The 16,336-nt window shown below is 38.1% G+C and overlaps 1 protein-coding gene across 7 annotated transcripts in view; it reads right to left on the minus strand.

The window, feature by feature from the left end:
* Positions 1-16,336, minus strand: part of USP6NL (USP6 N-terminal like) — a 185,868-nt gene that overhangs the window by 125,175 nt on the left and 44,357 nt on the right. For all 7 annotated transcript variants that reach the window (XM_027121606.1, XM_027121609.1, XM_027121605.1 and 4 more), the window contains one exon: positions 381-467. Coding sequence is in view for 4 of the 7 variants with exons in the window: in XM_027121609.1 (XP_026977410.1) it covers positions 381-384 (4 nt within the window). In the remaining 3 variants the exon portion in view is untranslated. The remainder of the gene's footprint in view (positions 1-380; positions 468-16,336) is intronic.

A 16,336-nucleotide genomic window follows, 5' to 3' on the forward strand; every position in this document is an offset into this window, starting at 1 on the left:
ACCTATGTTACCCAATGATTAAATTTCACACAATAAAACCTCTGCTAATTATGGTCAACTGCAATTTTTTCCCTCTTCATATTTCCAAAAAGTCACTTTCCAATGGCTAGTCAACAGAAAAGTTTAGATAGTAGAACTAAACCAGCCAAGAAGCTAATGACACAGATATCCTCACCACACCTAACTTCTTAGAATAAATCAAACATCAATCTCCTCGTTTAAATACAGGCAAGTGCACAGTATTGGGCTGAACCAGATTATCCAATCTCTGATGAAGTGACATAATTCCAATCTGCTCAGTAACAATTTTTTTCTTTAAGGACAACACTGCAGATGCTCCTGAGAGGACTGAAATGATACACAGGAGGAAGGGCACTTACCCATGACTGGAGATGTCTTTGTACGTGGTCCCGATCAGGCACTACACCCAAATCTGCTGTCCAACGTTTCTCAGAGGAATACATGTCCTGGTCAGAAAACAAAGAGAAAGAAATCATATTTTCTAAAGGTCAGTGTTTAAAGTTTTCTAAAAGGAAATAAAAATAATTTATATAAAAATTTTCTATTTCTAAAAGAACCCCATGACGTCATCTAAATATAAAAAATTACCAATCTTCGGAATATCATGATTCTGCTCCTATTTTCCTTTTTCAGTAAGCCATTACCTCAAAAGCAAATAGTATGTCTAAAGGAGTTAATACACAGAAACTTATTAACATGTGCCCTTTGTCTTCAGTCCCTCCCCATCCCACCCCCACATAAATAAGTCATAGGAAGAAAGCACTCCGTTTGGGGTAAATTAAGCATATCACGCGAGCTAAATGTATTCTGACTGCACACAGGTGATTTATATACACCATCAAATAAAGATTACCAAAGTGATTGCTATGCACTTTCCCTTATAATGGGCAGTTTCCTCACTATAAAAGTAATATGGTTTCATTGTTTTAAAAAGCTGGAAACAGCAGCAAAGTAGAAAGAAAAAAAATTCTCTCACAGTACAATGCCACTACATCTACCCAACCATGTGGGGCATATCTCCTTTCCAGGAACTTTCTGTACATATTTTAAAAATACACTTTATAAATACTACGTACAAAATTTTGTATTTGGTTCTTTTGAGTATAACGTAAAGCACCACCCTGCATTATTATAAATACAAACTTAACCCTCTGCCAAGATTTCCATTATAAATCTTCTTCTCTTGATAATATATTAAACAAAATGAGGCATAAAGTAATACTAATGCTACATTTAAACATAACCACGGATGCACAAATGCCTCCCCAAACCTAATACATGAAATTCCACAAACAAGGTAACATCAGATTCGATACAAAATTTATATTTGTGCTAAGTCATGTGTAGCTGCCTTCATAAACTGATAAGCTACTTCTCGTAATCACCAGAAGCGGTGATTACTTTCCAGATCAATTAAGAAAATAGCATAATACTAAGGACCTCTGCTTCTGAAACAGATTTCAGTTCAGGAACCATTTTTTGAAGAAATAATGCTTGCCCCATCTATAAAACATCTCTACTCATACTGTGTAATATACAAAAGAAGGATAAATTCTCCGAACAGAAATTCTGGACGCCCAGCAGGGTCCACACGCTGTAGTTAGTAGTGGCCTATCTCCGACGGGCTACCGCATAATCACCTGGCCCCCACCCCACACGCCCTCCTCTTCGTCTTGCAGTGGCTACTATTAAATGATTTCCATTTCCAGATAACCCAATTATCCCAAAGAAAATGAGAAGCCGTAGGGAAAATTCTAAAGCAACACATAATCCACGTGACGAAAGGTTCTCACAATGAATACACTTTCTTCCTGGTGCTTCGCCGAGTCTATTAGACTTGTTTCCCGGCCAGGAGACTAGGAGGTGGCGCACGCTGCCCAGAGGAGCGAACTGACAGGTGGCCGAGGACGAGGGCCCCATGTCACAGAGACACAGAGGAGACTACCCGCTCACAGGGGCCCCGGGAGCTCACGCACAGCTCGCTCACACCTCTGGGGTCTTCTCTCTGCCCAGGGACTTCTCTCTTTGTTCATGCTTATATCAAGTTTTTTATCTTAATTTAAAATTCCTACATGGCAACATCAAAGCACTTTGTACTAAGTCATGCACCCCTCCTATCCACAGTTATAAACTGCCAGATAAAAACTTATTCAAGGATTGAAGTTCCTCATATATTAGTTTTCTCAGCACTAAAAATAGTAACCTCAAAAAACCAGGATAATAAAACTTATAAACACTGGATTTATAACCTTACTATCTGAGGTGGTAAATGTACTTGACAAATATGCAACAATGCATGAGCTGGAATTAATGTCATGGAGTACTTCTTAGAAAACATATTTTTAAATTACTTATAACTGAAGTCCTATGTTCAAGATTCTTTATGCTAATCACAGCTTTGAAATGCAGACCCTCCATCCCCAAGTAGGTGGTCACCAATTCTTTTCAGCAATGAGGCAGTTCAGAAGCACAAATGATAAAACTTTCAGATTCCCTTCCTCCTCCTCAAAATGCTACCAACCTGGACATACAAAGAAGAAAGAAGAAAAATCTTACTTGTTGTTTTTCACACCGTCTAAGAGGGAAAGAGTCTGTCTTAAATCCAGAGTTTCACGTAAAAGGCATTATTGGGATATTTCTGCAAAATCTGGCCTTTCAACGCACTTTCCAGGAACTTGAGCCACTGCTGTTTATTTTCAGCAAAGAATTTATCCTCATGCTAACCTACTATGGGTTCTTTCAAGTGGCTCCTCCAACTTTTGTGATAATACTTGATATGCACAAGTGGTAAGGCTACAGCAGGCCTCCTTAGGCCCGCTGACACCCATCCTGACAGGGAACTCAAGGACCAGTTAAAGGAAAGAAACTCCACCATATCCTTTTCTTTACTGCAGGCACTAAACATGACCTAAAAATAATTCCTGTCACTTTTTTTATTGTTTTGTTTTGTTTTTTGGGGTTTTTTTTTTTGCGGTACGCGGGCCTCTCACTGCTGTGGCCTCTCCCATTGCGGAGCACACAGGCCCCGGACGCGCAGGCTCAGCGGCCATGGCCCATGGGCCCAGCCACTCCGCGGCATGTGGGATCCTCCCGGACCAGGGCACGAACCCTCGTTCCCTGCATCGGCAGGCGGACTCTCAACCACTGCGCCACCAGGGAAGCCCACTTTTTTAATATTTATTTTTATTTAGTTTATTTTATTTGGTTGTGCTGGGTCTTGATTGCAGCAGGCGTGCTCCTTAGTTGCGACTCACAGGCTCCTTAGTTGCAGCTTGCCGGCTCCTTAGTTGCAGCACATGGCCTCCTTAGTTGTGGCATGCGAACTCTTAGTTGTGGCACGCATGTGGGATCTAGTTCCCCGACCAGGAATCAAACCCGGGCCCCCTGCATTGGGAGTGCAGAGTCTTATCCACTGTGCCACCAGAGAAGTCCCTCCTGTCACTTTTAGTCAGTTAAAACCTATGGAAGTATTTAAAAGGATTTCTGGTTTTATAACACCAGATCATCTATTCTAAAACTAGCTCAACAGTCCCACTTTTAAATTATTTTAAAACTTAAATTTAATAGAATTATAAACCACAACATACAGTAGCACATTCTGTTGTTTCTAATAATATTCTGTCTGGAGATCAAATTAACATTAATTTATTTCATTGTACAATAACTTCTACAAAGAAAATACACAAAGATTCCCAATCTCTACTAAAAGCTAATGTAATCTCCACTTTTAATCTCATCACAAATTATAATTTTAAAAAATCAAATTTAATCTTGAAGATATTATGCTAAGTGAAATAAGCAAGTCATAATAGGACAAGTACTCTATGATTTCACATGTATGAGGGACCTAGAGAAGTCAAATTCACACAGACAGAAAGTAGAATGGTGGTTGCCAGGGGCTGGAGGAATGGAAAATGGGGAGTTAGTGTTTAATGGGTGAAGAGTTTCATTTTGGGAAGATGAAAAAAGTTCTGGAGACGAATGGTGATGGCTGTACATTAATGTGAATGTACTCAATGTACCTGAACTGTACACTTTAAAATAGTTAAAATGGTAAATCTTACGTGTATTTTACTACAATAAGAAATAGAAACGTAAAAAAAGAATCAGTTACCTATGGTTTCGAAAGGGTAAGCAAATCCTGAAGTAACAGAAATTACAAAGAATTTAGACTTTTTAATTCATAAATACTAAAAACCAACTGCATGTTTCTAATATTTGCCTATAAGAGAAAAAGAAGTGTCTACGTGAGAAATAGCTAGGACTCATTACTTAGATTTTTTAAAAAATCCCTACAACTAAATTACTAACACACGCTCCTGCTAAATCCAAGAGGATTTAGCTGTTCCCCCAATACCACCATTCACTATGATCTCTTAAACTCATTTGGTTTATTTCCATCCATTTTCAAAATATTTTTCCTTCTAAATACGTGTATACTTTTTCATTCATGCACTCTTGTATATATAAAACACTTACCGACACCAAGAAGCTGAAGATTATGTGTAAGACTTTAAAAACTTTACCCACAGTTCTATTTTTATCATCTTTAAAAATTTTGTAGCATAAGGACAAAGTAATTATTTAATTAATTCTTTCTCATAATTTTTAATTTCATGGTCCGTTTCTATTTAAAGAATTCCCACCACTCTGCTACGAACTTTCCAATGTTTATCATTCAAGATAAGTACTTCAGGGCTTCCCTGGTGGCACAGTGGTTGAGAGTCTGCCTACTAATGCAGGGGACACGGGTTCGAGTCCTGGTCTGGGAGGATTCCGCGTGCCGAAGAGCGGCTCGGCTCGTGAGCCACAACTACTGAGCCTGCGCGTCTGGAGCCTCTGCTCCGCAGCGGGAGAGGCCGCAATAATGAGAGGCCCACACACCGCGATGAAGAGTGGTCCCCGCTTGCCACAACTAGAGAAAGCCTTCGCACAGAAATGAAGACCCAACACAGCAAAAATAAATAAATAAATTAACTCCTACCCCCAACATCTTCTTTAAAAAAAAAAAAGATAAGTACTTCACTAACTAATAAAATAAAGCTGTAAGAGACTTCCCTTTCTGCAATTCTTGTGTCCAAACGGCTTGAGAACCCTTTTGCTACATGACACCTAAAAATGCTTGATAAAAATATAAGAATTATCCTTTTGAATGCATAGCAAAGCTCACAAGCAACTAAGGGATGTCCTCAGAGACCAAAAAAGTAAACAGGAGCACAAATAGAGAGTGGAAGGTGGGCAATGATGCCAGCAACTGCTCTAGAGGCACTGACAATGCCCCATAACCAAGCTATTCTGTCTAATACTGAGCCACTAGCCACATGTAGCTTTTTAATTTTAAATTAATTTAAAGCATCTAAAATTTAAAATTCAGTTCCTTTGTCACACTAGCCACATTTCAAAGGTGACTACTGGCTATCATATTAGCACAGATATATAATATTTCCATTATCATGGAAAATTCTATTGGATAATGCTGAAGAGCTTTCAGTGTTAACAGTCATGCATCGGACAAAGCAAAAGCTTCATACTACACGATATGGGAAGTCAGACTAAAGATAAGCACTTAAAGCCTGGTCCCTGAAGAACTAAATCTTCAATAAAAAATAATAAACTATGAAAAAACAATCTACCGCAAACAGAGACTAGAGAAAAATTCTCCCCTGCGTCTAGGCTTATTGGTGTTTTGGAAGGAGAAGGGGAATATTCCCTGGAAGTTTGCAACCAAAACCAACCTTCACACGGGTATCAAGTTCAAATCCATACTACTTGTACATTGTGAAAATCTCAAGCCTAGAAATTAAGTGGCCCTGGGTTGACAGTGTCCTCAATTGCAATTCTTCTCTGGGAGAAAGCACTCTCAACCCAGGTCTCGTAAGAATTTCCACAGATAAAGTTACCATAAAAACAAGTTCAAATTGTAAAACTAAGGATAATAAGCAAGATACAACAGAAATAAGTATATAATTCACGATTTTTTTTAAAAAAGAGGGTGGGGCTTCCCTGGTGGCGCAGTGGTTGAGAGTCTGCCTGCCGATGCAGGGGACACGGGTTCGTGCCCCGGTCCGGGAAGATCCCACATGCCGCAGAGTAGCTGGGCTCGTGAGCCATGGCTGCTGAGCCTGCGCGTCCGGAGCCTGTGCTCTGCAACGGGAGAGGCCACAGCAGTGAGGCCCATGTACCGCCAAAAAAAAAAAAAAAAAAGAAGAAAAGCAAGAGAATGCTGGATCCCAGAGTTTCTGGGGACAGGAGTAAGATAGAGGAGGAGTTGTAGGGAGGTGTGAGCCAAGACAGTAGTGCTAGCATTCTACCACTTAACCTGAGGGAGGGGACAGTACAAATATCATTCTATTAGACCTTACATAACATTACATATAGTCCTTTGTATGAATATATATTTTATTATGAAAAAGCAAAACTTTTCCAACAAAATTCAGAAATGAAATGATTATAAATAAGACTGACAACATATGTTAAGTAATCACATGTATAAAAGAGTTAAATGCATTTATAATCTTTAAGTCATAATTAAGACACGGAAAGAGTTGTAGTGACTCACATTCTTTTTTTTAAATTAATTAATTTATTTTTTATTTTATTTATTTTCGGCTGCGTTGGGTCTTCATTGCTGCGCATGGCCTTTCTCTAGTTGTGGCGAGTGGGCGCTACTCTTCGTTGCGGTGTGTGGGCTTCTCATTGCAGTGGCTTCTCTTGTTGCGGAGCACGGGCTCTGGGTGCGTGGGCTTCAGTAGTTGTGGCACGTGGGCTTCAGTAGTTGTGGCTCGCAGGCTCTAGAGCGCAGGCTCAGTAGTTACAGCACACGGGCTTAGTTGCTCCGCGGCATGTGGGAACTTCCCGGACCAGGGCTCAAACCCGTGTCCCCTGCCTTGGCAGGCGGATTCTTAACACTGCGCCACCAGGGAAGCCCTGACTCACTTATTCTTTAAGAGAAAGAGACAAATACAAGTGATAGCCAGGTCCACTATAAAATGCAAGAGGGAATTTACATGAAAAAACTGATGATTATACATTAACCAAACGTAGAAGCAGCTAGCCTTCCCAAAGAGCTGTGTCATTTGTGCATCTGCTCTTAGCTATCTGATCACTGAAGATTCTGATCTCACCTTCACAGCTCTATAATACAAGTTCATTTTCTAGTAGAAATTCCTAGATCCTGTTTTGCTGAATTGCCATGCATTGAACTACCATCCCAAGAAAAAGCTTAAGAAAATTGCCTTAATTGAAGCATTATTTGTAACAGAAAAAAAAAGTATAAACAACTTAAATGTGCAATAATAAGGGACTGACTAAATGAATTGTTAATTTATATGTAATGGAGTCTCATGCATCCATTTAAAAAACATCGCAAAGAAATTTAATGACAGTGAGTGAATGAATGCTCTCCAATGTGCTTTGTGCCACTTTCTCACAATCAGCAAGAAGTATCAGAAATGATGCCTCAACCAACTTAAATGTATTTCCCCAAAGGCTTATAAACCAATACTTAAAGTGATTAATGTTCAATTTTTAAATTTAAAATGAACAGATAATATAAAAATTTACTATTCATTCAATAAATATTTACTGAGCAGCTATGAGCCAGACAGCGTTCTAGGCTCTGCATACACAGCCACGAACAAAACAAATACCCCAACCTCGTGGAACTCACACCCTAGCAATTCTAGTACCTTCCCTTCTTAATTCAGATGTACAGTTCATTAGTTCAAATAAATATGTCAGGGCAGATTCCAGGGTACTGTCTTCTCATGCCAGATAAAGAAAACTTTAGTTAATATTTAAAGTCATTATTCATTGACATGGATGGTCTCACCACTGTACTTTCACAATTCTTGAGCTTTCTATAAAGAATGCTCTTTCTGCAGTTTACACCCCCTGAAACACAATGCTGAATTCCCATGGCTTTCAGTATTTTCCCTGCTCAAGAGAAGTAAAGCAAATCTTCTATCACAGCTAGAGTAGAAGGTTTATTTACCCCACTCACTCAATCAACAAAGTACTTCCTGCTAATAAGATCAGAGGAGGAGATGGGCAAAATGAGAAATCCTTCGGTTTCCTAGGCTTGTTTACACGTGTATGTTAATGAAGCATCAGATAAGAACCAGGTCTGATTTCCCCCTCTACAGGTAGAATTTAAGTTAGGCTTCCAGAAGGACTTATCGAATTCTAGTAGCTTTACACTGGTCAACGCGTCAACTTCTAGGTATTCAGGAAAACAAATGTCCTTCCCAAGGCTTCCTTTCCTATCTCAGTTACAGAGACGCAGGGCCTTTCAAAAGCAGCTTATAATTTGCTTACATGTCACATTTGCCTAACGTACTTGATACATCCTACCAGAACTAAGCATAATGCCTGAGGTCTACAGATAAAAGCTAGAATGAAGGGTACAGTATCTCTGATTTTCAGGGGCCTGGCTTCATTTAAAAAGTCAATTAAAAATTACATACAGCTAAGTATAATATAAGCACTGCTGCAGACACTACGAGGACTAAAAAATAGACAGGATTCCAGGCCCAACTTTAAGGAATTTACATCTAGTTGGATTCTAAACACAAGAATGTATCCATCCATCCGTTCAATAAATACTAATTCAGCTCTACAACATGTAAAAACTTCTCAAAGGGCTTGAGATACAGCAATAGAGACAAACCTGATCCCAGCCACCCTGCCGTTAACAGAACATAGTCAAGACAAAAGTCCTAAAGAAGATGGGAGTCAAGGGCTTCAGCTCATGCAAAGGCCCTATACTGAGTTAAAATGAGTAAATGTATGGGCAAAAAAATGTAAATGTATACAGGTAAAAAGAGGAAAATTCATGTAAGATGTCAATAAAATTGGAATTCAGCAAGCTGATGGCAGAATGTAAGAAAATCACTCAACATACAGCAAGTCCAAGATGAAAGTGGTCCAGCTCTGCCATTAACCAGCTCTAGGAATGCAGATCAAGTCACTTCACTTCTCTGAGCCTTGGTTCCTTTATCCATAAAATGAGAAGTTAGCTTTTTCAACCTGGCTACCACTCAAGACTGTCAAGGGATTATGCATGACAAAAAAAAATGCTTTCATAAACTAAATATCTCATATATTTGACACATGCATGAGCATGGATCCATTTTTGGTCTTATTATAAAATAAAGGAATTGAAACATAATTTTTAAGTTCTCTTTCTAGCACTGTAAGGTTTGTGACCTAAAAACTAATTTTAGATCAATGGATAACTAAGAAAGGTTCTAACTTCCTCAGCATTATAAGTAGACTCAATTAATAAATTATTGCAATAAACCAAGTATGAGCTGGAAAAAACTGGTCTAAAATGTTGGTTATGTTTTAAAAAGCCGGGGGGATGGCAGATTCAAAGGGCACTTGGAAGAAAGTCAAGATGACTACTAACAGTGAAGTAATCAAAGGTAATCCTAAATTCAAAGGGAGAATCCAGATGATATTCTTTTGGCAATCCTCAGTGATGGCAGATCATCAACTTTGTAGGAAAAAGTTTTTGTAAAAGAAAAATATTGGGCTTCCCTGGTGGCGCAGTGGTTAAGAGTCTGCCTGCCAATGCAGGGGACATGGGTTCAAGCCCTGGTCCGGGAAGATCCCACATGCCGTGGAGCAACTAAGCCTGTGCACCACAACTACTGAACCTGTGCTCTGGAGCCCGCAATCCACAACTGCTGAAGCGAGCGCGCCTAGAGCCTGTGCCCTGGAACAAGAGATGCCACTGCAATGAGTATCCCGCACGCCGCAATGAAAAGTAGCCCCCGCGCGCAGCAACGAAGACCCAACGCAGCCAAAAATTAAAACAAATAAATTAATTTTTTTTAAATAGTGAAATGTCTGGAAGGGCATATTTCTTAAAAAAAAAAAAAAAAAAGAAAAGAAAAGAAAAATATTTCCCAAGCAAGTCTGGTGAAGGAGCTTAGAATTCAAACTGATAATAAAATGTGATATAAATTGATGATGAATAGGGTTTCATATCTCTAAAAAGCAATTTCTAAAAAGAAATTTCTCTTCAGCAACTAATGTAGTCTACTAATGGTAACTAATTTGAATACATATTCTAAAATGCTGCTTTCAAAATGAGTCTATTACTTCACAACCACATTATCCTACTTAGCCTCTATTTTCTAATAACTAATCATCAGCTGGGAAAGTAAAACACAAACACATGAAAGTTACATAAAAGACAAAATAAGGGACCTGCATTTCCGACAAAACTAAACCACATATTACACACCAACCTTAAAGACAAAAACCTAGACCAAAATATATATATATATAAATGTATATATAAAGTATATTTTTTAATTATTAAAAATATTAGAGGGTAAAAATTGGTACAACAACTTTGAAAAACTGGTAGTAACTCCAAGAGCTAAATATTTATCTACCTATCACTCAACAATTCCATTTCTAGGGATACTTCCAAAAGAAAGGAGTCCATATGTCCAACAAAATATATATATAAGAATGTTCATAGCAGCTTTATTATAACAGCCCAAAACTGGAAATAATGCAAATGCCTATTAAAAGTAGAATGGAGAAATAAATTGTGATACATTCGTATGTTAGGTTACTACTATGACAGACAGTATTTTCCAATAACAGTCACTGTAATATTTCTCAACTCACATGTTGTTCCGGAACCTTGCATCTCTCATCAACAGGTTTCTGCTCTCTCTAAACCTGGGTCGGTTCCTAACAGGTGATCTAGCGTCCATCTGGCTCTCCACATCCCCCCCTCCCTGGGCTGCCTGTGCAGGACGACCGCCCTGGCAACCGGCCACCACCCAGTGACAAACTCAGGCCACCTAAGATGCTCTATCATCAACCACCAGCTGTGGGAGCAAACGTTCAAATAACGTTAGGCCCAGCCTTCGAGCTGCCCTACTTGAAAGTAAATGAAGCAGAGACAAGCGTTGCCCAAACTGCAGTTTTGTGACAAACATAAATGTTGTCATTGTTTAAGTCACTGAGTTTTGAAGCAATTTTTTTTGAGGCCACAGTAAACTAGAAAAAGTGCAGAGCAATAAAAAAGAAACACTACTGCCACTTGCAACAACATACCTGAATCTCACTGATAAAATACAATGTTGAATGAAACAAGCCAGACAAGAGAGTACATATTGTATGATACCATTTTGACGAAAAACTAGAAAACTTCTATGGTGAGAGAAAACTGAGTAATTGTTACTTGAGGTAAGGGAGGAAGGTGGATGGATTGGGAAGGAGTGTGACAGAGCCTACCGCGGTGGCAAAAATATTCTATACGTTAAACTGGGTGTGATTATATACTTAATCACATTTATAAAAATTCTTCAGGGTATACATTTAAGATTAGTGCATATTATTATATGTATATTACACCTTAATTTTTAAAAGGTGGGGAGAGGTGGGGCGATCAAAGAGCTAACAAGATAATGAGGAATTACCAGCCACAGTCTAAGAAGAGGAATCCAAAATGGGGACCATGGTACCCTGGGGCTTCTTTCCTTCCGGAAGTGTTTGCCCAATCAAGGGAGGTGCCTGAGAGGCTAAAATGCACTTAGGCAGCCTTGCAACCTAGGAAGACAACATGTCAGAGTACAAGAGCCACCAAGGGAGCCATCCCGTGCTTTGGAATAAGACTTCAAAAAGCTGAATTCCAGAAGAAAGAGTAACACAAAAGTAAACTAAACCAGCCTTTGCACAGACGCTAAAAAAAAATCTCAATTTGGATCAAGGTGATCCTAAGTGCCTGGCAAAAGCAACAGAAAAATCCTTATCTAAATCTATAATTACTTCTAGAAATAATTTTTCAAATACAATGAACAGTACACAATCAAAGATGAGCAGGCATACAAGGAGATAAGACTCCTTGAGAAATACCAGACGACAGAAAAAACCAGCAGGACTCTGGGACAGAGTTACATGCTTACTCTCCAGAGTAAGTACTCCACAGAGATATATGCAAAGAGTAAGTACTCCACAGAGATATATGCAAAGCTTGAACATTTTGATAGGGAATTAGTAACTATAAAAGCGGCATAGCAGATTTTAAAAAGAACCAAACTGATATTCTAGAATGAAAAACACAATAACCAAAATTAAGAACCCAGAGAATGAACACATTTAAGACCAAATTAGACAGAGATGAAGACTAACTTAGTAAACCGGAAGATAGGCCAGAAGAAAATGTCCAGAAAAAAAGAAAAAAATAGAAAACCTAGAAGACAGGTGAAATACACAGTGGAGTCAGTGAGACCTAACACTGGAACCGAAGTACCAGAAAGATTAAGCATGAGAAATGGGGAGAAGCAATATTTTAAGAGATGACAGCTGAAAACTACCCAAGACTGATGAAAAACATCAGGTAACAGCATTAACACGTATACGCCCAAGCAAGAAAAGGAAGGGGGGGGGGTGAGGGGCGGGGGAGGGAAAGGACATCATCTTAAATAAAATCTGAAAGACAAAAAGAAAATCTTAAAAATAGCCTGAGAAAGAAACAAATTACCAACAAAGTGATAAACTGCAGCTGCTTCTCAATAGAAATAAGGATTATAGAATAATCTCTTCTTCAAAGAACTAATATACAAATATATGTATGTATGTACCTCCAATCTATAATTCTATACCTAGCAAAATGTATCTTTCAAGAATGTAGGTGAAATAAAAACATTCTTAGACAAACTAAGAGACTGAAAATTTTTCAACACTAAATCCACTCTAAAGAAAATACTAAAGGGTATTCTGTAGGCAGATGGAAAATTGTTTCAGAAGGAAGGTCAGTATCACAAGAAGGAATAAAGGAAAAGAAAGACAGTTAAGTCTAACTGAATAATAATGGTACAAAACAACAGAAATAGGTCTTTGGGGTATAATACATATATGCATTTAAAAACATGATAACAATGAAATAGGTTTAAAAAATAGGAAAGAAATTGACTTACATGTTTTTAAAGGCCTTAACATTATCTGGAAAAAGGGTGAAAGTCTCAATTAATGCTACACTTTGATAAGTAGAGAAAAGATTAGAGTTTCTTAGGCAAATACTAAAGAGTAAAAGAATATATAATCCCAAGCTAATAAAAAAGGAGGAAATGGAATAATTATTTTTTAAAATCAATCCAAAACAAATCTAGAAAGAGAAAAGGAACATGGAACAGGTGAGATGCTTAATTTTTAACCATTAATATCAAGTTATCTGCCAATTCATTTTTATGAGCCATCAGCAAAATACACAGAAATATCTAGCCCCCACTCACATACCTAAACTTTGTAAATTTTAACCTCCACATCTATTCCATTTTTTTCCATTGTCACTGACTTTTCAAAGTCTTATTTCACCTTATCTTTTCTTATGTAACTGCAGATATGCTAACAAGCATTAAAACATCCAAAAGCCAAACAAAAAGAAACAGGAACAAAAAATCCAGAGAACCAACTGGCTTATAAATGCTGCATTAATTCCGCAGTAAAATACTAATTTGCCATTACTGATCTATATAATAGTACTAACCAAAATTAATGTATTAAGAAGCTTAAAATGATATTCTTTCACTTATTTCATGAAAAACATTGCTCTAATATTTTTTAATTCACTTGTTAATTCAGTGAAGGGAAATCCCAGGATAAAATTAAAATTTTTTCTACACTAGTATCAATGTCAGCAAGACACAGGTGCAACATATACCTCTATCAGAGAATAACTAAATAATCTCTTTAGAGCCAAAGATACTTAACCAAACAAGCTATAAAACTCCAGAGTCACTCTTGAGCGTCCTATAAGCAAATGAAATTACCTGCCACTTACTAATTTTTTTTTTAATTTTACAGTGGATTGCTACTTGCATTTTGTGAGGAGGAGATATTTTAAATAAGGGGGGTCTAAGCTCTTCCAAGGGAAAATACTATCAAAATTAAATCAAAACACTACACTCATATTATACAGCATCTCGCTAAAGAAATCAAAGAACCTTTTATTTACCACTTAACAGATATAAGAACTATCAAGTAACCGGTGCCAGAGTTATAAAAGTAGACACAAAGTGTGCAGACTCATCTCCAGTCTAGCGAGGTGAGAGTCATCTAGACTAACTCCCTTTCTACAAAGGCTGAGCCACCTCTGTTCTCACCTGGTTTAGATGATGCGAGCACGGGGCCAAGAGCCTACCTTCCCTCCACAACTAACAGTGGTGGCGTATGTGCCACAGAGGGAACTAACACACAAGCATTCTCTTCAGGGACCGTGTACGCGCTCTCTCTCATACTCAAAGTGTCCCACCCTCCCACTTGCCCTTTCCACCTGCCATCTTCTCCTCATCCTTCAGGTCTTACCAGCCACTTCCTCAGGACAGCTTGCCCTGCCACTCCCAATCAAGTTAGGTTCCCTGGTGACAGGTTTTATAGCTCCCTGTACTTTACTTCAAAGGACTGATCCCTCCTGTTGTTGAAAACAAGGTACCTAACACAAGGTCATGGGTACAATAAGGCACTCAAGAAATATTTGTTGAATAAACAAACAAGTGTGAATTTATGATCCCCCCCCCGATTTTACAAAGAAACAAGCTTTAAAAAATTAAGTTATCTGCATGAAATACCATAACCTGGAAATGGCAGAGACCAGACCAGCTGAGACTCCAAGTTTATGACTCTAATTCCCGTGCTCTAATGCCCATGTACTATAAGGAAGTGTGCTAGAAGTCAGATTTCTTTCAAATGTATATTATTTTTGTATTGACTTCCACTGTAAAAATTGAGACACTTTCTAAAGGAAAAAAAATGAGACACTAAATATAAGGAAATCATATCTAACAATGCAATATGCCTTTCAAAAATCACACTGAAGGGACAAACTATACCTTTCTGGGAATAAATGGTCTGAGTATTGTTGGTGTAACAATACCATTGTGCTAAAGCGAAACAAGGATGGTTGAAGTGAAATTGCAAACATAAACCAGAAAATGTAATCACTTGCCACTTTCTAACTGAAGCAGCAATTCCTAAAGTTTTGGTATTTTGGCTAAGTTTTTTTGCCAGCTTCAAACTGCCTTAACATTCCTAGCATTTACAAATCAAAGTAATTTTGTTTCATTACAACTTGCCACTAGCTTAAATTTACTGGCCTCTTTTTCACCCATCTTCACTAGCTACAAAAGGTAACAGTAACCTGAGAGAGATGCAACATGAAGGCAAAGCCTGACACACAACCTCTGCCTGGCACTGGAAGTCCAACTTGGATCTGCCATGCCAGGAAGTTGTCTTGGTTCCCAAGGATGACCAGCCAATTAACAGATGGTGCCAAGATATGGGGATATATGTATAGTTGATTCACTTTTTTATACAGTAGAAACTAACACACCACTGTAAAGCAATTATACTCCAATAAAGATGTTTAAAAAAAACAGATGGTGCCAAAGCCGACACTTCTACTTACTGGCTTGTTTAACCAATGGCAGCTGTCCTCCAGAGGAGCTATTTCATGTCAAAACAATGTTACAACTGGTAATGAGCTATTCTCACCAGAAACAAGGATGCCAGAGAGTCAGACAGACTAGCTAAAAACAGTAAGTAGGCAGCAACAGCAAGGCTCAGGGCCCAAGTTCTTAATGTTTGGGAAATGATGCTTCTTTGAATGCCCTTGTGACACCTCAGTGATTCTTTAAATAGGTAATCAGCAAAGGAATTTCTCTTAACTCAGAATACCTGTACTTGGAATTAAGGCTCTGGTTTTCCTTTTTAAATTAATTTATACCTTTATTAGTGTAGCTTTTTTCTCATATTTTGACATATTTCAGTTACCTATGTGGAATATAACATAGGTCAACAACATCCACTTTAAGTAATAAACTAGACTATGTTTACAGACTTTACTATAAAAAAAACAGCAAGCTCAGAAACGTTTTTCTTAATTTTCGGGTCTGACAGAGTGAGAAATAAAAGCAAATAAACCACTGTCCATTTGATGCTGGCTAATTTGATTCTTGTTAAGATGACTGCACAAAAGAAAAAAGTACCCTGACTTCCCTGTAACAGAACTTCTCACAGATTCAACATGTGAGGGAGTTGGCCAGGGTGATAGCTAAAGTTTTGTCCAACTTCTCTGTGCTACGAAACATTAAATATCTATCCCAAAGACTTACTTCTATTTATAAATGAATTAATACAGGCTTGAAATCACTTTCTTCCAACAAACAAAATATTTAAGACCATGTCCCCACTTTTTTTCTATGTGTCACCTTATTTCCAATGACTGGGTATTGCCCCAATTCAAAACTCCTTCCCAGTCCCGTAAGGGACTCATTTAACTCAGGTTGAA

This window comes from Aethalodelphis obliquidens, unplaced genomic scaffold (genome assembly GCF_003676395.1).
Source record: "Aethalodelphis obliquidens isolate GAN/ISIS:26980383/991018 unplaced genomic scaffold, ASM367639v1 scaffold23, whole genome shotgun sequence".
In the NCBI taxonomy this organism is placed as follows: Eukaryota; Metazoa; Chordata; class Mammalia; order Artiodactyla; family Delphinidae; genus Aethalodelphis; species Aethalodelphis obliquidens.